Source organism: Drosophila yakuba, chromosome 3L, assembly GCF_016746365.2.
Source record: "Drosophila yakuba strain Tai18E2 chromosome 3L, Prin_Dyak_Tai18E2_2.1, whole genome shotgun sequence".
Classification (NCBI taxonomy): domain Eukaryota; kingdom Metazoa; phylum Arthropoda; class Insecta; order Diptera; family Drosophilidae; genus Drosophila; species Drosophila yakuba.
This window is the reverse complement of record NC_052529.2, coordinates 4,090,443-4,117,155: the sequence shown is the minus strand read 5'-3', so window position 1 is coordinate 4,117,155 and position 26,713 is coordinate 4,090,443. Positions and strand designations below refer to the sequence as shown.

At 39.8% G+C, this 26,713-nt stretch overlaps 2 protein-coding genes across 8 annotated transcripts in view; one reads left to right on the top strand and one right to left on the bottom strand.

The window, feature by feature from the left end:
• The window catches only part of LOC6532831 (tight junction-associated protein 1), a 40,056-nt gene that overhangs the window by 3,700 nt on the left and 9,643 nt on the right, over positions 1-26,713 (bottom strand). Inside the window, exons 1-5 of one of the 5 annotated variants that reach the window (XM_015194142.2) lie at positions 22,799-22,920; positions 22,257-22,682; positions 2,578-2,661; positions 2,284-2,488; positions 56-1,200 (exon numbers count right to left, since the gene is read on the bottom strand). In XM_015194142.2, coding sequence (XP_015049628.2) covers positions 56-1,200; positions 2,284-2,488; positions 2,578-2,661; positions 22,257-22,682; positions 22,799-22,891 — 1,953 coding nt within the window. In that variant the 5' untranslated portion in view covers positions 22,892-22,920. Of the gene's footprint in view, positions 1-55; positions 1,201-2,278; positions 2,489-2,577; positions 2,662-22,256; positions 22,719-22,798; positions 22,925-26,713 lie in introns of those variants that run through there. The other 4 variants (XM_015194141.2, XM_015194143.2, XM_039374201.1 and 1 more) reach the window with 4 other exon arrangements.
• Positions 23,789-24,902, top strand: LOC26535540. 3 transcript variants are annotated; one of them, XM_015194145.3, is made up of 5 exons: positions 23,792-23,908; positions 23,960-24,004; positions 24,112-24,162; positions 24,231-24,281; positions 24,350-24,902. In XM_015194145.3, exons 1-5 carry the CDS (start codon positions 23,837-23,839, stop codon positions 24,806-24,808), a joined length of 678 nt encoding a protein of 225 aa, XP_015049631.1. In that variant the 5' UTR covers positions 23,792-23,836; the 3' UTR covers positions 24,809-24,902. The 3 variants fall into 3 exon arrangements, with proteins under 3 accessions (XP_015049632.1, XP_015049630.1, XP_015049631.1); XM_015194144.3 differs by lacking the exon at positions 24,112-24,162 and having other exon boundaries at positions 23,790-23,908; XM_015194146.3 differs by lacking the exons at positions 24,112-24,162; positions 24,231-24,281 and having other exon boundaries at positions 23,789-23,908.

Below are 26,713 nucleotides of genomic sequence, written 5' to 3'. Positions count from 1 at the left end.
AAGACATTAGTAACCAAATAAGATGGGAATATTTTAAAATCGAGATGCTTTGTACCTTGATCGTTTTGATGAGATTCCTGTTGAAAGTCTCGAACATTTTGGCGCCCTCGCAACTGCTGGTCTTGTTGCTCCACAGGCTCTGGACGCTTCCGGAGTTGGTTGACTTCAACTGCGTGCCCGATGGTGGAGCAGCAGGTGCAGTGCTTCCTGGATGAGCGGATGAAGCAACTGGCTTATTGGGCTGCGGCTCGCAGACATCTTCCAGCTTAGCAGGAACCACCGATGGCTGAGGAGGAGCTTGCTCCGCTTCCAGCAGACTGGGTTGCGAGACACCCGACAGCAGCGGCTTGCTGGACTCATCCTCCAGCTCGCCATGGACTACGCCCACGGCACTGGCTTCGTATTTGTTTAGGAGTTGCAGGGCAGTTCCACCGCCATCCAGAAACCGCCTTTGATAGCCATTCCGCAGCTGGCCAAGATTACTCGTCTCCAGCAGATACTTCTCCGCTGCATAGGCACCCAGATGTGTGGTGGGATACATCATCGTAGAGGTGGTCAGCTTTCCGTTGCCAAACTCTGCACTCTGTCCCGCAATCGCAGTTCTTTCGCAGAGTCGATGATGTCCCAGTATGGGATTCACCATTAGGTCATCCTTTTTAGCCGGTATAAACAGCTTGTCCATGTCGTTCAGATCCGAAACGGAACTCTTGGTCTCTGATATAACGGAGTCACTGGACTTGACCATCTTCATCAGATATGGACTGTTGGTGCGCGACGGGGAGTTAAGATTGCTGTGGCATCTCAGGCAAAGTTGGGTTGTTGTCAGTGGTTCATTCAATCCGGATGCTTGGAGCTGCAACTGATGGGGCGTTTGGGTGGCCACCGAATAGGAACGAGACACATCCGCCAGGACCTGCAGATCCTGTTTGCTGCACTGACACGTATCGCAGTGTTTCACCTCATTCGCCTTCAGTTCGTCCTCCAAAAACTTTGCCATTATTGTGGGCGATATCATGTCGGGATTGCTGATGCCTTGATTATTATTGCTAATGTTTGTATTTGTTTGATTGTTGCAGTTGTTATTGCTGTTGTTATTAACATTGTTGTTGTTGAGTGCGTCCTTGTTGTTGCTGGTATTGTTATTCGTGGGTTGATTCGACTGCTGTTGAGGATTCGTGGTCGTGTTCCCATTGGCGGCATCTAAATACAAGAATTTGAAAATTAGTAAGGCTTCTTTAATACTTGAAAGTATTTTTAATATATATATTGAGCTTTTTCATTACAACTTTTTGGGGTAAACTAAATATTCAAAATTTTTAAAACCAAAATAGTTGACTTTGTATTGCAAAGTCTTAATTCAAACAAAAAACATAGTACCCAAAATGTTAACAACTAGAAAATATATTTATTTTTAAAAATATTAGGTACTAATAAAATAGGGCAAACAAAATGTAACTAGTTTAATTTTGTGTGTGTTGCTGGCAAAAGCATTTTTTGGCAAAAATGTTTCTCATCAAATATGCATGTGTTAAAACTAACCAAAAAAGAAGGCCAAATTGATCAACAAAAAGTTTTTAGCCACTTTCCTGCCTTTGTTGCATTCTGGTCTAAAAATATGCTTACAGCACAAACATGTAAATATTTTCAAGACCGAAACGAAAAACTGCAACCCTGAGTTATGTGGCAGTAGTTTGAAATTGCAATTATGGAAACAAAAACTGCACACAATCAAGCGAAAAAATTGCGATAATAAATACAAATTAAATTGAAATGCTGGCAATTAATGCAAATGAACAATAACCGAGTATGAACGAATGCCAATACAGAGCACAATGATGTGGAATGTATGCAATTACGGGGCAGAAATCAAATTGTAAACTTTTCACAGTCCCTCATAAAATGCCAATCAAACCAATAAAATCGAAACGTTCAGTTATGCTGGCAAAAATTAAAAAATATTATGGAATTTATTGTAAAACTATTTGAAGGAAATGAATGCAGCCAAAACAATTTTTAATCACTTTTAAAAATACAAATGTTTGCGATGAATATAAAATGAATCATAAAATGAAATGTGTAATGTCTGAAAGTATACTTTAAATGCAAATAAATGTTAAATGAAGTCAGGGGAAGGAAATCATATTGTTAACTTAACGCAGTCGTCGTGATTGAATCCGGTGCCTAGAAAACGCAAATCAATAAATCAAATAAAAAATTCGAAAAAGATTCGAAATCAGGCGGAAATGGGGATAAAAATCATAGGGCTCAACATGGTCTACTAACACCTACCGATTCCCCTCATCGAGTACACCATGGCCGTGGGCGGGAAGGGGCAGGCGGAGGGGGGCGGCGAATCGGAGGCCGGAAGCACTTTATAGGAAGCTGTGGTGGCCACGCCCACACCGCTATTGCTGCACTCGGAATCGGAATGGGAGTTCGTCTCCAGTCTCATGTACGCCGACACCTTCGATTGAATATCAATTGGTAGCTGTGCATAGAGAAAACATTATTTAGCCGGATTTCCCACACAGTCGGTATATGATATTCTATATTCCATTTTCCACTTTGGATACTCACCGATGACACTTTTTGGGACACAAAACTATCCGGCTTGCACTGCAGCAATTGTATGGCCAGGCTAATGTCGGCCTTGTAGCGTTCCTGGGCAGGAAGAGAGGGGAGAGAGGAGAGCGGAAAGGACACAGATAAGAAGGCGTCACGGAAGTGGCATAAACGAGCAGCACTGCACTGCGAGAAAATCACCATACGGTAGCAAATGAGAGGTATGCAATAGATAAATACATAACCCTGTTTCTTTTACTTAGATTATATTTCCCATTCCAAAAATACCTGCTTAAATGTTTATTACACATAAGTTTCTTCCAAGAGTAGAAAATAACAAATATATATTTTTTAGAGCCACACAAAATAGTTCTCAGTGTGTTTGTGCTTGTGTTTGTGCGGTCGCTTGCTTGTGTGTGTTTGCATGGGTTAGTTTGGGTGTGTAGCTTCTTGGTTCTTTTGACACTTTTCGTATGCAAATGTCAAATATGTTTGCTTTTCGTTTTGTTTCACTCGACTCCTGCCACTGCAAAAGTTCACTTGCCGCCGTCTCCTGCCCCAAAAACCCTTTTACACATTGTTAAGCAAACTTTTTTCAATGGGTACTTTTCCGATTTGAGGGTGTAATGGGTTAGAAGGGATTTCTGGCAGCCTTGCAAAGTTATTATTATAATTTGTGCCCATAACAAGGAGTGTGATTTAAAGTTGTGTATGAGAAAGGTACTAAAGAAAATACTTTTTAAAGCTCACTTTCTCATAGATAAACTTTAATAGCACTGCAAATTAAGATCGCAATATGTGAATAATTCTATAGAAATAAAAGTAAGTGATATAAAGCTTACAACTCTTGTGTCCTTGAAAACCTTTTAACTTAACGTTGCAATGCCGATTTCCAGGATACTTTGGTAACCGATATCCTTAACCCTCTAAGGACAACCATCTCAGTGCGCGTCGCTGTTGCTTTTGTGCATTTTGGTGTCAGCGGCAGAGCCTCAAAAAGTTCGCTCCTCTCTTGCCTTCTTGTGCCTTTTTTCCCTTTTTTTTATTTTTGTGGCACAGCGCACACACATCGCAAACAGGAGCAACTTTCAGATGCCTTTTTAAATTTTCACAAATGCGATGCACTCGAACTTGTTAAACAAGCAACAACAGCAGCAAAGAAAAACAGGGAAAACTTGGGGGGGAAAAGGGAGGGTGGGATTGCGAAAAGCTACAACTGCATTGGTGACCCAAATGCAACAACACCACACAACAGTAACAACAATGGTGGCAACAAGGGCTGCGGGGAAAATGGAAAATGCGGCTGGTAGTAACGGCATTTTGCACCACGTTTACCAACACTTTCACGCCCCACCGCCCACAACCATTTTTCCAGCTCTGTTTCGGTTCGTTTTCTTACGCTGCATTTTCACACTACTTGGGGCGAAAAAAAGAAGCAAGTCCTGGAAAAACCACACGTGGAAAAAGGCATTTTCACTTGGAATCACAAGGAAAACAGCTTAATAGTAGGAATTATTTATAAATTAGAAATATAATAAATGGTAGCAAGGGTTGTTTACTTTTAAGCTGGTACTTTTAATTTTAACAGATGTAGATACCTCTGAAAACCTTATTATAGTTTTCCTTTTTTTCCGTGTAGAGAGAGAACAAGGAAAAGCGGCGGGAAAGTAGAGGAAAATACGAGTGAGCCTCGCAAGGAACTGCGAAATGACGCCGCTTGCATTTTACGTTCATTTTCTCTTATTTTTCCTTTTGCACGTCTTCCCTGGCATTTTTATTATTTTGTGTGCACTCCGGGCACTGTGCTGCTAGCAATTTTATAAATAGAAAAATGCATAAAAATTGCATGAAATAGGAATGGAATAAATTCCAACTGGGAACCGTAGGCGATGCCGTTTGGGGCCATTGGTGTGGCATTGGGGGCGTGGCCAAGTGGAAAGTGGCAAGTGGCTCGACTTGGATGTGGCAGCTAAATAAGCGGATGCATTGATTGAACTCGAAAATGTTGATTGTCAGTTGGAGCAAAGCGTGAAAGTAATTTCTCTAAGCGGGGCATTATTGTGCTGCGAAATGGAATTCCACTTTCAATTCGAATTGATGGATTACAGAAGCAGCTTACTAGCATTTTTTCTTGTATTTGATCGCCCGTTGCCATTATGATTTTCAGATTACATTCTGTTATATATCTTTTGGTGTGCTATTGTTGGGAGTCAAAGAGGTTTTGATTGCCTATGCGATGTTTGAGAACCAATTGAAAGGTGGCAGTAAGTAGGCTACGTATTTTGAAATATCTTGTGGAAGAAAGTAAAGCGCTTCTAGCCAAGGATTTTAAATATTTGTACAGTACGTTTAAGGTTGAAATTGTCTTACTTTATGGCACATTGGGCTTCAACGCCGCCCAGATCGTATTACTTTGATCCCCAACAGTTTCGCCAACTTGATTGACCTATTTTTTCCCGGCGATGCACGTCTCTTCAATCCATTTTAGTGGCGCAGCTGGAGCCGTAAATAAACCCGGCCCGGAAAAAACCCCGCCCCTTTTCATTCCATCAACTGCCATTGGCAGCCCTTCAAAATCCATTTGACCAACTGGCCTCAGCACGTTCGCTGCACGGCGAATGCAAAATAAATTCCCAACTTTACACCCTTTAATGAAGTGCTTGCAGCACTGAGCTCTGCGCTCTGGGCCTCGTATTCCAAGGACTCGCAGGAGCGCAGGACCTTAAATTTAAAACGTGCCACGGACTGGCCATCGATTCGAATTCCAATTGGTTTTAATTAAAAGCAAAGCGCCCTGCTCCACATGCGCCACATATTTAGCATTGCGTGATTGCAGCAGCGAGTGCATGCCAGGGAACTAATAAAGATAATTGAATCATTAGCGTGTGTAAGCTAATTGTATGCATTTAATTAGCAGCCCATAAAAAGGACCCTTTCCCCAAAACGAACTTCATCTAAGCTTTATGTTCATGCTGGCATTGGACGCAATTCAAACATCATCAATGCGGCATTAATTGCAAGCGATGTTGCGGCGAGTTACGTGCAGGTAAAGATAAATATCAATAAAGGATGTGCTCTTAAATGGGATTTTGTAGTTTACAAACTAGAAATCAAATCACCAATCGGTACTTTGGCTTTAATCAACTTGTTTCAGTATTAATTGTAGGATATTATCATATTAAGAATTCATTTTTGTATATATTCTAATATATTCTATGCCAACGCAGTTACCTCTTTTTAATGTAGTAACCGCTGAGTTAAAATTAATTTGCCCATCAGATTTCCCATTTCCATACATATATTGAATGCGACACAGAATTCGTTGCATACTTTGCGGCTGCAGGCCGCGGAAAAGCCCGCAATAAAACGGGAAAATGCATTGGAATGGAAAACTGAGTGTGTGGAATGGTGGTCCGCAGTAAAAGGAAAACCGGAGCAGATTCGTAGGCCGCACGTCTGATTGCCTTTGTGCCGCTGTTTGTGCGGTTTTCCTTCCTTCCCTTTTTTTTTAGGTTCCCTTTTCCGTTGGCTTAGAGTTCGTCACGGCTTTTCTGCAATTTCACGCTTGTTTGCTGACCAACAACTGACCGCAAGTCAAAACCAAAGCTCCAAAACCAAATGGGTAAAAACGGGTTGGGGGGGAAACGTGAAAATTGCGACGAGGTGACATGCATGTGTGTCTGCCATTTGCGGTGGCCTTTGATTCGCCAATAAAACGTGCTGACAGGCGACATGGTCGCAAGTTTATGAATAGCATGCGAAATTGTCACATAGCCGCGAGGTGCCAGCCTCATAATGAATAATAAATTCTTTATGACCGGGCAAAACAATCAAATTGGACCAGCGGTTTCTAAACTTTCCACCTGAAAGTGCGAGTTTTCGGGACTGGGCAATTGGTAATAATAGACAAATTATGGACTGCATGCGAGTAAAGTGATTGCAATAAACTATTTAAGTGTTTATAGCCCGTTTAAAGTTGACATCAAATTCCACTTAAGCACCTGGCGGTTGCGTTTTTATAGCTCAAGAGTTAATGTTTTGAATAGGACTTAACACTTAGATAAATGGAATTTTAAGGCATTGATCTTTGGGCTGCTAATAATTTCCGTACAAAACTGAACATAACGCTTTAATTAGTGCAACATGAGCTCCCGAACATGGAAACAAAATTAGCCAAGCTGGCCATACAAGTTTTGGCCATTTAAATTACACACACATACATTGCTCCAGCATCTTCATTAACAACTATTCAGTTCCGATTAGGCCCGCATAAACGTTTAACCCTCCCCCCTCCACCCCCCTCCCTGGTTTTGGTTGGAAAATGGCCGCCGGAAAAGCAAGTCGGAGCACTGTTTGTGTCATTTGGTCCACGAGAGATTTCCGCCCCAGAGACACACATAAATATGCCCACATGCATATGTATGTAGATGTTAGCCCATAACTGACGATGCATGTGCACAAATATTATGGTTAATTATGTGGCACAGTTTTCCCCACTGCCACACAGTTTTCTACTGCTGCCTCACACGCCCACTAAACACGGTAATTTTCCAACTCTAATTAACAATTTTTTGCTTCGCATTTCCACGCTTCTATTTCACGTTTTTGCGAATGCGGTTTCACCCGTCTTTAAGTTCGACCAACCGCAAAATCAAAACCACAAATGCAAATGCCAACTAAATTATGAGAAAATTAATATCCACAGATGACAGCAGCAACAACAACAACCAGAACAAGAGCAGGAGAATTGCATAGTAAATTAAGTTACTGCCAAGGGGGTTTTGGCTCAGGGGTGGCTGAATCTAATTAGTTGCTCAAAAGCCTTGCCAACGCAGCGCAGTAGAAGGGTTTAGTATGGGGTTCAGGGGGGGGAGGTGGAGGGGTACAGTGGGTGGAGCGGGTGGAGTGCAGCACCACCCACTGCGGGTTGACTGCACCACCAAGTGGGCGGATGGACCAGCTGGCAGATAGACGGAGACAGGCATTTGAGTTAAGTGAATCTGCATGTCATTCATGTCAGGACATTTAGTGCAGCAAGATGCGTCGAGATGATGGCACTGCACTGCGAGAAATTGCTGTGATTAAAATACTCAATTATGCATAAAAATAATAAATAATAACACTTCTAAGCAGCTTTAAACTTTCTTATTTAAATATTACTTTAATCCTTCTTTTTCAAATATTACTTAGCTTTAATCTTTCTTTTTCAAATATTACTTAGCTTTAATATTTCTTTCTCAAATATTACTTAGCTTTAATCTTTCTTTTTCAAATATTACTTAGCCTTAAACTTTCTTTTTTAAATATTACTTAGCTTTAATCTATCATTTTTAAATATTACTAAGCTTTAATCTTTCATTTTCAAATATTACTTAGCTTTAAACTTTCTTCTTCAAATATTACTTAGCATTAATCTATCATTTTTAAATATTACTAAGCTTTAATCTTTCATTTTCAAATATTACTTAGCTTTAATCTTTCATTTTCAAATATTACTTAGCTTTAATCTTTCATTTTCAAATATTACTTAGCTTTATGGTAATTTTTTCTTTTTTAAATATTACTTAGCTTTAATATTTCCTTTTCAAATATTACTTTTTAAAAAGCCTAATCTAATTTCTTACACTTTTTTTCGAGCTGCTTATGAATCTGCCCAATTAGCTTGAGCTCGGCTGCACTCTGGCATTCGGATTTATGTGATTAATCTGGAGGTGCCTCCTCCACCGCCCGGAATTAGTTCCACAGCTGCAATCCAAATTCGTATAATCAGGAGAGCAAAAAAAAAAAACGAAGCTACATGTGTTGGCCGGAAATTTGGCTCTGGTCAGAAGAACCGAGAAAATGCTGAAATGTCAACATTTGCCCATAAATACGCTCGCATTGTACATGGACCCAAAAATTAGCATAAGCGTAAACATTGCCAAGTGGCATTTAGGGAGTACAACGGTCGCGGGGGGGATCGTAGGATTGTGTACACTTTGCTTTTGGGCCAAGTCAAACATTTTGGCACTGCATTAAATACACAGCATTTGCACAATGCCCAACTGGAGGCAGACATGGGCGGAGGTGCAAGAAACGAGGGAAGGGGTGCTGGGACTTTGAGCATTGCCAAAAGCAAATAAATTGGCCAACAGAACCATCAGAACCCACTGATGATTGGACGCTTTACTATACATACATATATGTATGTATATGTTTTCGTGGCAAGGGTTTAATGCTCGCTTGTGCGTGGCAAATTTGTAGAATTTACATTTTTATTTCTCGGCCAAAAGAAATATTATGCAACACATGGCGTGCATTAAAAGGGTTGCAGCTAATGAAGGCTAAAAGGGCGCTGGATACCCTTAAGATGATTGGTTATCACATTCATAGGGCGTATAAAAGTGTCATTATAGACAAATTTATTATATTTAAAGCTGGATTACATGCCGACATATATTGATATACGATTTATTGATAAATATATATATTCACCTTTTGTAATATGAATTTGATATTGAGCACATATTTATTTGGAATTTATAGCCACGAAGAAAAGCGCTAAAGTAATGACACAAGCTATATGTATTGGAATACAATGAGCGCACCAAGTAAATTCAAGTAAATTCCTTTTATGGGCGAAACTTCCGGGGAATGCAATCAATGCCAACATAAGACATACTCGTATATCAACAGTTAAACCCGAATCATTTCGATTCGTTCGTGGCGAACTTTTCACATTCCCATTCACAAAGTTAATGTACCTTTACCACCGCGCATATCAAAATCCGACTGCCTTTTGCTGGGTGGAAAGGCAAAACTAAAGCAAAATCATTTGAAACTTGTATGGGGCGCATCATTTATTCATCACGCACAGTCTGAATGACAGAAGGACATGGTCGTACATTATTGTTAGCCACCCTCACTATATCCACATTGCGTATACATATCCCTATTCAAACACTCAAACATTCAAACACTCGCACCCATTCGAGTCGGTCAATCATGGAAATGGCCATAAATGTATATAGTATGTGTACTGTTTGCATTTGTGTTTTCTGTTTTCTGTTTTATGTTGCTTCGATTTGAAAATCCAGAAGCCCAAGATCCACTTGGTCTAGGTGGAGAGTCCGTAGTTTGCCAGCTTCTTGACTTCGAGAAAGTCAACCCCCAAAAAGATGAAGCTAATCTTTTTGTCCTTGCGAGTGTTTTTGTTGATTTATTCAAATATATCCGTGTGCAAGGACATCTTTATCACAACTTTGACCACAAAATAAAAAACAAAAACCATTTTAAAGCTCGCCCGCCTCAGTACACAAAATGTGAATAGCTTAAATGTATAAAATCGAGTTTGGTTGGGACTTATTTAAATTTTCTCTTAAGAGTTCTGGTTAATACCAGAGTGAGAAACCAGAATTTCTGCCTTTTTCTTTTTACCCGCCTTTTATTTTCTTTTTGTGGGTTTGCGTTGCGGACGTTTTTTTTTTCCTTTCCATTTCTTACCAAAAGCAGATGTAATTATTTTTAATGAGCGACTGCAAAATTACACATGAAACACATCAAGGAGGGCGAAAGAAATGCTTATATGGGTCGAAGTGTGTCTGGCGAAATAAAAATGAAGGAAAAATGTCCCCTTAATTCAGGCAAGAAAAGGCAAAAATCAGTGTGAAAAATGTGGAAAATCATCGTGAACGAGCATCAGCGAAAGCCCCAAAGGCCATCAAATCTTTCAATCTAAAATCCAAATATTGTAACATCATCAACCCAGTGACTTCATTAAAAAAATTTGTGTGGAAGGGGAGAAACTTATTTCGGTTTTCGGGTCAAGAAAATTGTATATATGTATATGTGTGTGTGTGTGTGAGCACTAATTTGAGGCTTGTGTTTTAATTAAAAAATATATATTTGCATGACAGGCACAGCGTTGAAATGCCCGGAGACAAACGCAACTGACAGCTGGCCCATAAAGCAACAGCAGCAGCAGCAGCAGCAGCCAAGGACATCAGGATATCATGACGGCAGGACACTCGCCAGGATTCCAGCATTCAGCACACACAAGAAAATCAGTTAAGGTGCGCGAAGTGTGAGGATGATGGCAACGACTATATTATGACTAAGAGGAAAGTTGGTAACACGAAATGAATTGCTTAATTTATATGAGTCTCTTGATTAGCAGTCGCTTAGAAAGGCTATAACTGCTGGCAGCATAACTAATGAGCATTTCTTGAACAAAAATTATAACCCATTCAAAATTCTAATAATTTCCCAGTTTTATTTTTACAAGCCTTTTATGTAATCCTGAATTTGCGCAAATCAATATGCTCCTCAATAATTCAGATACCCATTGGCCATGCGGGAATCACGTCAAAATTAAATTGACGGATCGATAAAATACAGATTTTCCATAAAATGCGTTTCAGCCGAAAAAACAAAAATACACAATATAATAATATAAAATCAAAGGGAACGGCAGACACAAAAAAAAAAATAATAATATAAAAGGCCGACGTTGCGTTAGCGAAACATTCGAAAGGCTGAAAAGAACAAGCGAGCGAGTTCGTGGAAAATGGGTGGAAAATCCGGGAAAAACATATCACGATGAATCATCATGCAGCCAGTTGGCGCCAAATGCCAAAAACAATGCAGCCGCGCCATGAAAGCAACACAACAAATTATGATTTACAAGAGGAGAAGGGCAATCCGAAAAAAAGGATAGCAAAAGTAGAATGAAAGGAATCACTGTAATTACAAAGGCCGCAGGAAAACTCGGGATTAAGTATACGCATTGTTACATTCATACGTGCACGTGTTGCAGGGCTTGGAAACGAAATTGTAAGCCTTACACGCTAAAAAATAAGAATGCTATCTTTAAATAAAGAAATCATTCTCTAGTGGGAAATATGTAAAGTTTAAAACCTGGATTTGCTAATAATAATAGAAGTTTATGTTGAATAAATTAATTTTCATCAAAGCAAATGGTCTGAATTTTTAACTTTATTTTATTTATATTATTTTTCCTGTGTATTTTTCCTACATTGTATATGCGATTTGTTGTGGTTGTGTTCCTGGTTCCTCACTTTCGAGGCGTACGTTGCACAGGAAAAGAAAATTTATTTGCGTGTCGAACAAAAATGGGAAAAAGTGGTAGTGGAAAACCCCCCGTGAAAATGCTGGGCATGGAAAACAATAAAGAAAACTCGGCGTATCCGCAGATGGAAATGGAGGCAGAGTGTTGCGCTAAGCAGTTGCAATTAGTGTGGAGTGTTTGGTTACGGTGAGATGGCTGAAAAGGATTCGAGGCGTGCGTGAATAACTTAGCCAAATTGATGAATGTGAGTGCGTGAGTGTGAGTGAGTGAGTGTGAGTGAGTGAGTGTGAGTGAGTGAGTGTGAGTGAGTGAGTGAGTCGGTGAGTCGGTGAGCAACCATAAATCAAATGAAAAGGTACAAGACCCCGATCGTACTAATGAATAGTTAAGGTCCTGAACGAAAAGTTAGAGCAGCAGCAACAGTTTGATGAATGTGCGAAATGGTGAAGTTATCTCATCGCATTTAATAGACCTCTATGTTCTCAAAGAAGCTTACAAACTATAACAAGTAACTTAAAAATTCAGAAACGTTAGAATCAAGTAAATAAACAAATCTCTTAGAATAATTTTTCTTCACATAAGCCTTTATTGATTTATGGCAAATATGGCAAAACCAAGGCAGCTTAGCTATGCGAAAATTCATAACTCTTTTTGGCTGACTACCTCAATTGCTGCCGGTCGGTCGTCTGCTCTATTTATTTAATATTTATTTCAAATTTATTTATTTAGCAGGCCGGCACACTTGAAAAAAGGCCAAAAATGAAATAGCACACACACTTGTGCTGAGAAAATTCTATGCCAAAACGAGGGACCACACAGAAAAATGCCCAAATTCGGGGGTTTTGGAACTTTGAAGCCTCAAAAAGTGGGGTGAAATATATGTGTATAGATATATATATATAAGAGGGGCCATTTTGTTGCTAAAAGGCCAACCAAAGGTGTTTCAAATGTGTTGGCAAAGTGCTTAAAGTGCCAGGCAAACTATTTGCTCACAATTTTCTTGTTTTCCCGGGGTTTTCCACGTTTCACATTTTGCGGGAAAAAGATCGAACAAAGTTTTCACCCTGGTAAGCAGCCAAGCAAAGTGATAATGTGCACAAAGTAAAAGTAGAAGCAACCGAACAACCAACAAATACCAAACGTACAACAACAGCGAGTTGTAAAGCTTTTACACTAAACAACAAAGTTAAGCTGGATATTTGTTTCCTACCTTCTGCAGTTGCACAAGTTTTATGACTTGAACGGAAGCCCAGAAATACGGGCAAAATCGGCAAAAAATGCGAACAACTGTTTTACAACACGCACGTGCAACGTGGCGTATGCGCAATGTTCGTCTCTCAATGGTTGTAAATGCATAAAGGATAAGTGGGATTGCGAAATAAAACCGAATAACATTATTTTAAAAACAAATCCGCTTACATTGAATCGAACAAGCGAAATGCAAAGAAGATTGCGGATTAAGTTTGAAATGAAAGAAACCGACCAAAAACAAAGAAAGAAAACGTAGAGATTTTTAATAAATTTCAATTACTTAAGGGATAGAAAAAACTCTGTGGTATAAAGTGCAAGGCTTTGCAGAGATTGTCGCTGCATAAAAAAAATTAAATAGCTTTAGGTACTTTCTTAAGAAATGTCCTAAGGTAAGCTTAATTCAAAGCAAAAACTCGTTTGTCTAAAATGTACATAAAAACAATAAAATAACTTGAAATACTTTTCTAAGAAATGTCCTTCAGTCAGCTTAATAAATTTAATTTCTTGGAAATTTGACTTTAAAAGGATTAAACCCATGTACAAACTGCACAACTAATTCTTGAAGTGCACAGGTACTGGCACTTTAGCCCGCTTGGACATTCTACGGAGGCCATCAAGATTGATTTATGTAAATGATTGCCACACTTTGCGCCAGATAATAAATAACCCCACGAAGCCAAAGGAAACTAATCAGAAACTAAAAGACAACAAAAGTGATAAAAACGAAGAGGGGTTAGCTGCAAAAGGAATAAAAACCCAAGGGAAACTTCCACCGTAATGCAGCACTTGGCTTTTGCCATCTGACTGACTAACTGACTGACTGACTGACTGACTGACGAACAGACGTTGCGAATTTTTTGCATGCCACTTAAGCCTTCTCTTGGCGTAGAACAAAAGGGAAAGAGGCAGCCTCTGTTGATGTGAAAGAGACGGCTACAGTGGAGCACGGCTACAGCGGCAGACACAATGATATATTGCTGATTTGCGTGCCGCAGCCAGAGAGAAGTTTCCTTTCACAGTTCGCTAAGGGCAATTCGATATGCATACATCAAGTGCAGGGACACAAGACTAGCACTTCTTGGTTCCAAATCCAAATCCCGAGCCCAACCCAACCCACCGGGTCAGAACCCCCATTCCACGGTAGTTACATGGCAAATAGTACGCCTCGGATTTGACAAATGGTCGGGGCTGGGGCCATGCTAATGGGAAAACTCCAATCCACCTAAAGATCTATTGTGCTTTCGTTTGAGATCTGCTAAGTTGGACTTCAAGTTTTCGAATAGATGTTCGCACTAAAGTTTGCGACGATTACAAGCATATAATAAAAGTGACTTTTTGCCCCAACATAGGAATAAAGTGTATGAATAAATCTTACAGAACTACAAAGCATTTTGGCCACATTACAGAAATTGCTGCTTTAATTGAATTATTTTCTTTAACTACAAAGCATGTTTCAATTATTCCTAAAAAGTTTGCTGAAAGTAACACATTTTCTCTGCAGTTTATTGTCAATTGCTTGCCTCCGCCATGGACCAATTTTGTCATCCAATTTGAAGGACAATCAGCAAAAAAGAGCTAAACAAACGCCAGTTGACACTTGGCTTTAATAGCCGCACTCCAGGAAGCGAGCAAATTAAAAAGCTGCCAACTAATGGTCCGCACCGAAAACTCATTTGTGCACATGGCCACACTGGCGCTGCCATTAATGGCTGAGCACCGGGCGCCGGGGAAGGAAAAGTTTGGAATGAAAATTGCATAACTCCAAGCCGGTCATAACCCCCCTCCCACTCAGAAACTCAGACACATGTGGCAATGGGTGGCAGAGTGGGCGAACATGAAAGTTGCATGTAATTCCAGGAACTACGCTGCACATGCACTGATATACGAGTATATGCATATATATATATATCTATGCATTTGTATTTGCAGCTTTTGATTTGGCCATTTTTCATTTTGGCATTTTGTTTGCCTAACAGATTTTACATCCAACAATTTGGGCGCCCTGCATTGTGCAGATTTGCAGATTTCATTGTAAAGCGAGTGTGTGCCGTTGTTATAGAAATAATAAAAATATATGCCAGGCTTTTTGGAAGGGGCTAGTGCCTTTGAAATAGTTTCAACAAGTTTAAAAGTTTATGAGAGAATTGCAGATCTGTGCACAGGTGGGGTCAAAACTGGCACAAAATGTAACTGCCAACTTCAGAGCTCCTTAAACAAATTACATTTCTGGAATCTGGATCTCTTCCAATACTTGCTGCTTCTGAACTCTTTGGCCACAGTATCGGATACAATTTCCCTGAACTGTTTAATAGAAGCGCACTTGTTCAATTACGGTTTAGAAACCGGTTGATAGACTTTCTAATTGGCTTTTATCAGATGCTTCTACTGATTTCGATAAGCGGTTCTTCAACATCTTGAGCTCTAGAATTGGCCACATTTATGTAAAGTATACTTGAGCGTTTTCCCTCTACCTGCCACATTAATTTATCTATCCAGCCACTTGAGCATTTTCTGCTTTTGGCATGCAAATCCAACCACCGTTCAAAATCAACCCACTTCAGCTTAAATTGCTCTCAAAACTAAAGCTTCTGCACATGGAGACACACATATGTATGTAGAACTAAATATAGCACCCCCGTTGGCGCTAGAGGGTTAAAATGTGAATTCCGGCCACTAAAAATAAATGAGAGACCAAAGTTGGGGCGAAGTAAGTAAAGCGGCTATCATGATTGATTCACCGAATTAAGGCTAATTGCATAAAAAATATGAACTGCACATGTAGTCGGCGGCACTAGGGTTGAACCTCAATTAAGGCTAAAACAGCTATGAAATTGAACTGAAAAAAATTAATTGTTACTAACGCAAAATATTATTGTATACTATAAATTATTAAAGATTGATTTTATTCAAGAATTAGCTGTGTAATTTCCTTGCAGCTGTAATATTTCACACCTTATAACTTATTATCACCCTGATAATTATAATGATTTGGGTAGCATTTTTGCCAGTGTACTTAAGTATATATAGATGGCGCCACAAGCACGGACATGGACATGGCTTCGGACACGGACACTCAACCCCGGGCACGTAAAAAGGAACTCGGAACTTGGCGCCAACGTTTTGCGTTTGGCGCAGACATTAAAATGCTTAAAATATCGATTTGTTGCAAGGGCTCGAAATAAAAGGCCGCCATTTGGGCCAAAAACGCGGCGCACGAGCAACAGTCTGCCACTTAAATGGCCAAGGAAACTGGGTGGCAAGGGCAGAAATAGGTAAAATGGTATGAGAAAGAGATGTTACGCTTTTCTTGGGCTTGTGTATGTATATTTTATCTTATATTTCAGCAATTATAAACATTTATTTTTGGCGCAAGGAAGTTCAACTCAAGCGTTTGGGTTGGGCAAGCGTTTATAATTAGAGGCAGGTTTGAATACCTAGCTATAAATGTTTTGAAATTTATTATAGATATAGAAAGGTAGATTGGTAGATTCCAAAGTGAATACACTAGCTGTTCTTTAGTTTCCCAATTTCTTTGTCCATCCATCCACCTGAGAATCTATTAATCTGCCTGCTGATCTATATATCCTTTCACCTACCAGTTTGCCCAGCTATGTGTGCAATTTATCGAAACCATCCATCTGCATGGGAGTATCAGTCAATTTACCTATCCACCAACACCCACTTACTTTGTCGGTTTTTTGGCTAGGTGTATATGTATATGGCCGGATCCGTTTGCCTGCTTTCTTCGCCCGAATAGACATTTATAGACCGAAAAGTTTGGTAGCATGTAAACCTGCACATCCTGGCCAGTTGCCTTGGCTATTTAGTGTGTGTCTATGGCTTCCTTTCTATCTTTTTCCCTTTTTTTTGTCCACCACCCCATCCAATTCACCTTTTTTGGCCAAACTTCAGCTTTTTGCACCTGTGTTTTTTTGGGTAATTTCTGCCCTATTTTTTTTTTTTTAGCATTTAGGTTTTATGTGGCCCAAACCAAAGGCAAAATGGATTCGTATCATGACTGAAAACTCGGCTCTGATTTTTCCGCACTGTTATTGCTGTAATATGAAACAGTTTTTTCTTCTGCCCAACTTCTATTTTTTGGCCGTGTTTTTTCCGTTTTCGAGCGGTTCAACTTTCAGTTTTCGTGTGTTTCCGTGTGTTTTACGGTTTACGATTTTGCTCTACGCTCGTCTACGTGCATTTTGGCCGCATATTTTCCGGTCGTGTTGCTACTGCCACTGTCGTTGTTTTGCTTCATTTCACATGCACCCGGAACCGTTTCCATTGTTTGTGCGGGGAAATTAAAAAAGACCGAACCGAACACGCAAAACGAACTGGAAAATGTTTGTGGACATGAACATTGGTATGGACATTGGGCATTGGGCAGAACTGGATGGAGTGGAAAGGAATTCCGAATTGTTTACTTTTGCCTTCACTCGCAGATAACGTATAGTTATGGGTATTATAGGGGATATGCACGTGGGATTTATAGAGGCGACGATGCCCGTTGATTGAATGCCGGATTTTCGCATATTCTTTATGACAGCGCCGGTTGGGGATCAAGTGTTTCACAGCCAAAAGGGCGGAATATTTCTATGGATTTTGTGAAAATTAAAACTGAACGTTTTATGGGAAATAACAATGGTTTGTGTTCCAGTTTGTTAAAAAATCCAAATGTTTGCGCATAGAAAAAATACATGATGTTGCTAACAATTTGTTTGTGCATTTAATTAAAATTCAGTGCACGTTGGACTAGAATAGCAATGTTACACAGACTGAATCTGCGTTTAAATGAAAAGCATTTTCAAATTAAATTATTCAAAGTGCATATAAATTCATAACAGAATATAAGCTATCCAAAATCCTACTTAAATATTTAATAAGCTTCGCTGTTTTGCTCATTTATTTTCTCAACCATCTGGTTTAATCTTCTGCAAAATTTCATTAAACAACTGGATGCGATGCCTGCCCTGTCTCATTAGCAACTCGAGAGCCCACTTACAGCATTTGATAATTTAATCACTACGGAATTTCTATTATTTGATTCGGCTTATTGTCGGTTAAATCACAGACAGATTGGGTTTTTGGGCCCAAAAAGCAATTTTAACAGGGCCCATCAACCCAAGAAGCCCACTAACCAACTGCCAACTGGCAAGCCAAACAGCAGCCAACTCAACACACTTAACCACAAAAAGCACCGCCCAACCACCCAACCACTACACCACACACCCACCTAAGCCGGCTAGCTGGCTGAGTGCTTAGTGGGGATGCCACATTAGGCAAATATGTAAATAACTTTTAAGGAATTAAGCGCACTCGCCCACAAAAGCTGCAAAGGGAAGCTGAGGAACTGACTAGGAGAAAAACGTGTTTGCTAGACAATACATACTTTCTTGGGCCCAGCTTATCAGCCGATAAACAAGGCCTACAATACAATTGCTCATACGCCATGTTGCACCGGCACCGGTCTGTTGAGCAGCAAAGTGGGGCATGCAACAGGGGCAAATCCCCTGCAAAAGCGGACAGGTTTGAAGTGCGTGGGGCACTGCAAGAAAATGGCTATCAGCTATACTTAAGGTTAGCTCAAATTATTACTGAGTTATAAAGAAAATGTCAGGCTTTTGATACTCAGACAAATGACGCCCAACTTTCTTTTCTTCATAACTAAAGTTGCCTTAATTTCTCACTGTGTTTTAGGTGAAACCCATTAATTACACACACGTTTGCCAGAGGTCCAGGAACAGGAACAGCGCACAGGAGCCCAGGAGCATCCAGAGTATCCAGAGCAGCCAGACCAGAAGGCAAACCACAAGCGCGTCATTACCAAGCAGGGAAAACCAGCGATGGAAAAGTGGAATGAGAGGTATGCTATTGTGGAACGAGGGACAGGATGGGCATTGAGAGCCCGGAACGCAGAGATGTTGGATGGTGCCAGCGGGAATTGGGAATCGGTTCACATAGACCGCCACGTGAAGTCCTGCTGCATTTTATCTGCTCCAGTTGCAACGCATTGGGACACTGCGGAAGCGAAGGGAACGTTGACAGCCCCTGAGCATATTTACATTTGCTCGGCATTTAATGCAAGTGGGAATTACAAAAGGAGGGCGTGGCTAACGATGGTGTTGTTGTTGTCGTTGTTGTTGTTTTTGTCCTGGGTGTCTGCCTCCCTCTGGCAGGCGATTTAAAATATTCGAACGAAGCCGCAGAATGAGCCAGGATGGCAGTCATTTAAAAGCAGAAGGGGCCAGGTTTAAAAGCATAAACGGAAGCAGCGCAATATGAAGTACACAGTAATAAATAAAGCTAGACTGGCATAAAGTAAATCAATGGTGTCGTAAAGTATGCAACATTCCTTAAATCCCCATTATTGCAACATTTAAATCGTTAAATTTAGATTAAACTACTCTAAAAGCATTTTGCGCTGCACACAAAACTCAAACTTTCCAAACAATCTAACTCGTTTATTAATTAGTTGACAAAATACAACTTTTTGTTTATGAAACTTCGATATATTGAATTAGCATACAACTATTCCCCACAGCCATCAAGTAGCATCGATAACTGGCCATGAAATTAATGACCGTGAGAGATTATATCATAACACAATTTGTCTATTTCTTCCTCTGTAATGCCCTGTGTTTCGAGCTCTTCAGCCAGCATTTTCCCGTAAGAGCGGTAAACAATAATAACAGGCAACAACAATGAAGCATGATGGCCCTGGGAGGATTACAGGACACATCCAGGGAAGGCAACTTTGGTGGGGGACTGGCGATGTGCTCTGAATGGGGGACACCAGGACCATGAGCTGAAACTGAAGCATCGGGCAAGTATGCGACTAAGTGTTTTGCAACGGAAATGCCGAGCTATCATGCAAAAAGCCACTGTCAGATTAACGAACCATGGCCAAAACAGATGGGGGGTAGACAAAGGAGCGGATTGGGGGACCAGGAACGTAGGTAGCCAGAAGGTAAATGGCATCGGGAGATCCGCAGTCAGGCACGTGACGCAGCGACAGTCCATGACCAAGTGCTGATTTTTTATCAGCCGGAATCCGGAATGCGAAGGAAGTGACAGGAAGAGAACGCTGGCCCAACTGCTGAACTCAACGAAAACTGGCAAAGAGGTTATTGACATTGTTGTTTCCACGCTCCATACTCCACACTCCACACTCCATACTCCTCATCCCAGACTGCACCATCGAAAACTCCCTATCTACATTTCTGTCTCGTCTGATTCGTTCACTTCAAAAATTCGTAGACTTGCAAGCAAACAGACGGCGAAAAAATGGCAAATGAAAAATGATCTGGAAACGGGGAATTATGAAGGCTAAAGTACCCTAACTTAAACACAAACTTTATAACTTTCGACTGAAAAAATGTAAGTATTTAAAAAGGGGTTTTTAGGAAAGGAGAGGAGAATATTAAGTATACGTAGTGCGGTTTTTCATTTTGAGTTTTCGCAGTCTTGTTTAAAAGATTCAACACATACATATATTTCATACCAAGAATAAACATAAGACTTTAAGCTCTCAACCCTTAAAAATTTATCATCAAATTCAGCATACTCGAAACAATGGCTCAATTATTTTTGATCACCAATAAAATGCATTGCCATTAAAATGCAGTTCCCTGCACTTGTGTGTGTGTGACAAAACCGCTTGAAAACATCATTGGATCCTTGAGAAGCGGGTCCAAAAACCGCTTAAAAAGCATTGCATACTTGCAGTAGCATTGCATACTTGAGAAATACAAAAAAAAGGGTTTTCCAAAGTGGCAGCCAGGACGAAAATAAAACGCTGCACAAAAACAGCAACGGAAAAACAAAGCAAAGTCAAGCGGAACGTAACAGAAACTGCGCAACTTCTGAAGAGGTGGAAATGCTTTTTAAGTATTAATTTGCGCAAACACTCAACGCAGCAACGGAAAAGCGATGGGGCAAACAACAAAGCGAGCAAAAAACAAGTTAATAAAGCAGTTGCAGCTGTAGCACCTCCTCAATTTCAGTTCAGCTTCTACTCTGCTCATTTCAACCCACTTGTTTGTCTGCACTTAACACAAATGCAATGTTGTCATTTAAGAAATTAGGCAACTTTTTATTCAAAAATTCTCCAAAAAGATAAAAGTCAGGCGAAGAAGATATATACGTACATATATGGCTTGAAATAAAGTTAAGTCAATTAAAAAACTATTTTAAAAATTGGAAGAACTTGAAAAACTAAAAATCGGTAAGTACCTTAAATTTAAAAGTTATAAGGGAATAGCTTTTTGATTTTTACTTAGGCAACCAGATACCTTCAAACTTCAAGACGTACTCTAATTTTTAGACACTCAACTTAACTAGCTTTTTTCTCCAAGTGCATCTCTTTGGCCAATGTCGCACTAATTGCGTGCAACATGGTCTATCGCTTTGCGCAAACACCTCACTTGCTTTAAAAGGTTTCCCTCGGCCAACCCCTGCGATATGGTTCGTCGTCCTGCTTTCACTTCATTCCATTTTTACTGTTTTGCGTTAATTGAAAACTTTTTTTGCCAGCAGATATATTCGTATTTTTCGCAGCATGGCAAAAACAAAACTGAATTGGAAAAGTTTTCTAGTTTTTCCCACGCAACAAACTACAAAACGGGGCGTGCAAAGTTGTCGTAAGTAGAAGTGCAACTCGGAGTTTTCAACGCTTTGCCGCCTTTCATTTGTTTAGACCTTAAGCGAACACCACCACCCCCTCCAACCCCCTGAAAGCTGCTTTAAGTTCCAGCGGTCTACCTTCCGCGCCATCAAAAATATGGGGAAAAAAACCGAAATTCACAGCCAGACTTAAAAGTGTTTGTGTTTCCTCTTAGAACTTCGGCGGCCAATTAGTTGGTTGCATCGAAATCCGACGGAGGAGCGGGATTTTTGGGGGCTTCAACTGGTTGTGGCAGCTGTTATATTCGAGACTTGGTCTTGGCCAAATCGGAAATCCACTCTAAGCTGTTTGGGCTTCCTCACTTTTTTTGAAATCACAAAATTGTCATGGAAGGAAGAAGGAAACAGCTGGGCTGCTAAAAGTGACTTTTATAATGGATACCACGGAGTTCTTATTTTCGATTTTGCTTAACAAATTAAAGAACTAATTTCTTGATAAGTTGTGAAGGAAGCAAACTATGAACTAAAAGCTTTTTTAATTCCGAATTTCACGTTAGCTGACGGCAATCATCAAAAATGATGTCAATGCCAACAGGTTCAGTGTCTTCCCGCAGAGATAAGAAAACTGTAAAAACACTACAACTACTACATTCTTGACAGAATACAACACATTATGGTACGTTGCATACCCTTTTGTCACCTTTTTTTTGTTCAATAACTTTCAACATTTGATAGAACTAACTTGTGTACTTACGATTTCCCTCTGCAACTTGGCGATGTTGAAGTTTGCCTGGGCGAGTCGCACACTCAAAGTGGCCACATCGCTGGTCAACTGGGCCCTTTCGCCGGCATTTCGATCCACCAGCTTGAGCATCTTGTCCTCCAGACTCTGGTTGACCTTTTGAACCCGCTTGTGCGACTCGTACAGCCGATCGTACTTATCCTGCCACGCTATCACACTATCCTCCAGCTCCACCTGTCGCTCTGTTTCCCTCAAACAGGCCGTTTCCAGGGCATATAGCTGCGTTTGCTTCTCGATCAGCGCCTGTTGCAGCTGCTCAATTTCCGCTGCCGTGGGGGCGCTGCTTGTGGCAGGGGGCGTGGCAGTTATAGCCGTCGCTGTTGCTGCTGCTGTTGCAGTTGATATCTCTGCTGCCTGGGGGTTGCCCGCTGTGGCCGCCTGCAATTGAGTGAGCACGCAAAATGAAATTATGAGCTGTAAATATTTTGTAATTAATTTTGCTTCCGGAGAGCCAAATAAACAAAAACAAAAAGGGGAAAAACAACAACGCATACCGGACGCAAAGTGTCACACGGTTTCGACTGCAGAACCCGCACTGAAAAGGCACGGACACAGCGAACTCCGTAGAATGCTGCGGACAGCTTCATTATTTTGCCGGTGGATCTCCTCTCCCGGTATTTCTTTCATTTTTTTCATTTCCTTTTTTTTTGCTTAATTTTAAAACCTCATTTTATAAAGCTTTGAGCGTGCTGTGTCATAAAAATGCTCGTCATGGCGGGGAATTTGTGAGCGGGGGGAACTTAACCCATAACGTGCAGCATCTGCTGCAGATAAGGTATTAATCAGTGGGTTAAGCCAGGGTGAAAGGTTAGATACCCTCTAAAATGTCTTTGCAAATATTATAATTACTGTAAGTTAATAGTTCATACTAATCAAACAAACTACATAATAGATCATACGTTTGAAAATTGTTCATATAAATCAAATAATTTATTTAGGAAATGCACAATGACCTAGTAATTTCATACACCCCACAATCCACAGGGTAGCGTATCGTATAGTACATGGATCTGAAGCTCTTGACAACTGATAAGCGCAGTGTAAATGTGGATTATACGCCACACAAGCAGGGAGTAATTCGAAAATCATTGAGAGTGTAATGAAACAAGAGAGATCATTTGAAGAGAACCCAAAAAGAGATAATACCTGAGAGCTTTGGCCTTTATAAGCATTTAATCAGACCCAACACATTTACATACTAATGTAAAAGCACTTTGTGTTTCTAGTACATAAATAACTATCGTTAAAAGTGAAACAATTTAGGTAAAATATAATACATAAACATATGGAAAGCATTTAACTGGCAGTCACAAAAGACATTTTACAAAATAACCATGCCATTGCGTTTTGTCAATAAGCCCATGTTTTCCTGGAGATAAGACACACAAATATTTAACTGACAGGCCTTAAAGAATTTTCTATTTCCTTTATCTTAATTAGAATTACAAGCCCAAGTCGAAAACTATAAAAACGCGGTGGTAAGTTCAAAAACCATTGTAGAACCATTGTGGTAACAGAAGTTTCTATACAAGATGATTTGGATTTGGAGCCTAATTACACTGGGAATAATTGTTGGCGCAATGGGAGGCGTGATCATTTCCCCGGTTAAATTTTTAAAATCTTTAGACGAAACAAAACTAATTGATTTTTTACAGAGGGAGGATAAGGATAAAAGCACCACCACCGCAACGACAGCAAAGGTAAAATATAGGCATATTTAAAAACGCATTAAAGAATGCGAAATCCCTTTCCGAAAATAGTAATTTATGGTAAACAAAACGTATCAAAACTAATTGATTTTTTACAGAGTGAGTCTCCTCCCAGCAGTGAAAGCACCACCACCACAACGACAGCAAAGGTAAAATATAGGAATCCCTTTCCCAAAATAATAATTTCTGACTTAGTAAACTAATTGACTTTTTACAGAGTGAGTCTTCTCCCAGCAGTGAAAGCACCACCACCCCAACGACAGCAAAGGTAAAATATAGGAATCCCTTTCCCAAAATAGTAATTTATGGTAAACAAAAAATATATATATCTTTTAGGTGACATCCCCAGTCGATCTGAAAACTAATGAAACTACACTGGAACCCTTAGCTGCACTCGATAAGTCAATAACCGCTGATATTGAAAATATTCTAACTAAATATGAGCGTGAATGCATGGGTAATTCGGAATTTACAGAAAATCTTGACCTATTACGCAAGGCTGTAAAATGGAACAAGAATCAGTTGGAAGATAAGATAAACGCAAAAATTAATTTCAATACGTATAATGGACAACGTATTTCACTTGAAAAACAAATTGATCAGCGCATAGAGGCCCTCAATAATATACTGCCTACCCAAGAACCGAATAGTCGTTGCTCGAAATTTTACTTGAAACAAAGAGAAACTCTTAAGAATGCCAAAACACTTTCGAATGAAGGAAAATCATCAGCTTTACTTCAAAGCAAAGAAATTTGCAAAACCAATGATTACAATGATGACGATTATTATTACTAGCAGAATCAGCAATCTAAAATTTATTTATAATTATTATTACAACTGAGTGTATCAAATGTTGAATAAAGTATAATAGTACTAGAGAACATTCAAATTGAAGTAATGAACAATGTTTTTTAAAGTTACTTAATTCAATTCAGCTTGTAAAATTTGAAAAAGAAGTTAGCAGAGTACTGAGTACTCTTCCCTTTCTTTGTATTCAAGTCACGACCTTTGCTAATCCATAACGAGGTTATCAATATCAATACGAGTACTCATCCATCTCCGGTTTGTCCAATTAAGTTGGGGAATTTAGTTGGGGAGTTTAGTTGCGAGTCGCGTCGCAGATGGTCGGGAATCAAAGTGCAAACTACGTTGGCAAACAACTAATTGGATTAACTTGACACAAAAACGAGAAGGAGTTGCAGCCAGAATGTCGCCAGTGGAAACTTTGTCTTTGCTTACTCCTTTGGACTCCTTGAGAGCGTTGGAAAACCGCATGAGTTTTCCTTTCGTCACATACGACGAGCGACATGAATTGGCGAGGGAAAGTCGAATGTCGCCTGTCGCTTGGGCTCAAACCTAAAAACTGCAAAATGTACAGAAAATTTAATTAAAAAAGGATTTTCGGCCTGTGTGCCAGTTGCTTGGCTTCCACGTCTTCGCTGAGTTGGCCCCTTTTGCGATTTTTCCCACATTTTCCAGCTCGAGCCAAATAATTTTTCTTCGCACTCCATTTCTGCCAGCAACGCATAAGAAAATTCAATTTATAGTTTGTGTGTGTGGGCGTGGCAAATTGCCAAAGACAGACAATGCTATTAATTAATTTGGAAAGCATTTGCCGAACGGAAGAAGGCGGTAACAATTAAAATGGAACCGGTTAAAGTGCCGTCGGGGTGTTTTTAGATGCCAAGTTGATGAAGAGTTGGCCCAAAAGTTTGCTTTTCGCCTCCACATGTGTGAGTTTCCGTTTCAGTTTAGGTACATACATACATACATCCTACACACATTTTCCCGGCATATGATATGTACTTGTTTTCCCTCTATGATTTGTTTGCCTTTGGTCATTAAAGCCTTTTTCGTGTTTTCACTTTTTTCTGTTTTTATCCCACATTTATGTTAGGTTTTTTGCTAGCGGCCTGTTGTTCAATAATTTATTAAATGCTTTTTGTTTTGATGTACACAAATAACTTAACAAGCTAAACGAAGTTGTGTTTTTGGGGCCTAAATGGCAATAATCTGTTATTTTTTTGCATTTTGTTAATAATTTTTAATTGATTATTAAGGATTACGTTGTAAAATGAAAAATTGGCTAGATTATAGTTTTTTATTCACGTTTTATGGCCATAAAATGTATCTTGTTCGGTTAAAATCGCATTTGGCACTTATTTTACTATCAGTAAACTAAAGTGACAATTTAATGTCGCAATATAAATGACGGATGATCTCCAATGAATTAATTAGCTATAAATTTAAGATAGCAAAGGAAATGCGTTTATAATTTGTTATAACCACATAGTTCTAAAGTCATTTGAGTGCTCTTAATTCTGAACCAAAGCACAAAACCCGCTTGTACCAACTTATTACAACTTTATGTCAGATTCGAGCTATAAAAGTTGATTCAAGTACTCCTTTTTGTTTCTTGAAACTCACTTCAATCCTTTCGCTGCTCATTTTTCACAGTTAACGTAGAGCTCGGAGAGAGGAAAAGCAGCTCGTCGAGTTTTCCCATGCACGCTGATGACTCACCGAAGAGCCTTTTCTAATTGTCATCCTTCTTCTGCTTGGAGTAGTGCATTGGAAAACCCAGAAAGTAATAAGGAGAGCTTGAGAAAATGGCAGAAAAAAATAAAACAAAATGGGGAGTTCGGTGTCCCTGTCATTATTTATTATGTTGCTCAAGTCTTTCATTACACAAGCATTTTT

What these genes read in the sequence shown, in the direction of transcription:
- LOC26535540 (XM_015194145.3), top strand. Translation starts at nt 23,837, where the DNA reads ATGATTTGGATTTGGAGCCTAATTACACTGGGAATAATTGTTGGCGCA. An exon ending in CCACCGCAACGACAGCAAAG is followed by an intron (nt 24,005 to 24,111) that starts GTAAAATATAGG and finishes GATTTTTTACAG; the next exon opens with AGTGAGTCTCCTCCCAGCAG. An exon ending in CCACCACAACGACAGCAAAG is followed by an intron (nt 24,163 to 24,230) that starts GTAAAATATAGG and finishes GACTTTTTACAG; the next exon opens with AGTGAGTCTTCTCCCAGCAG.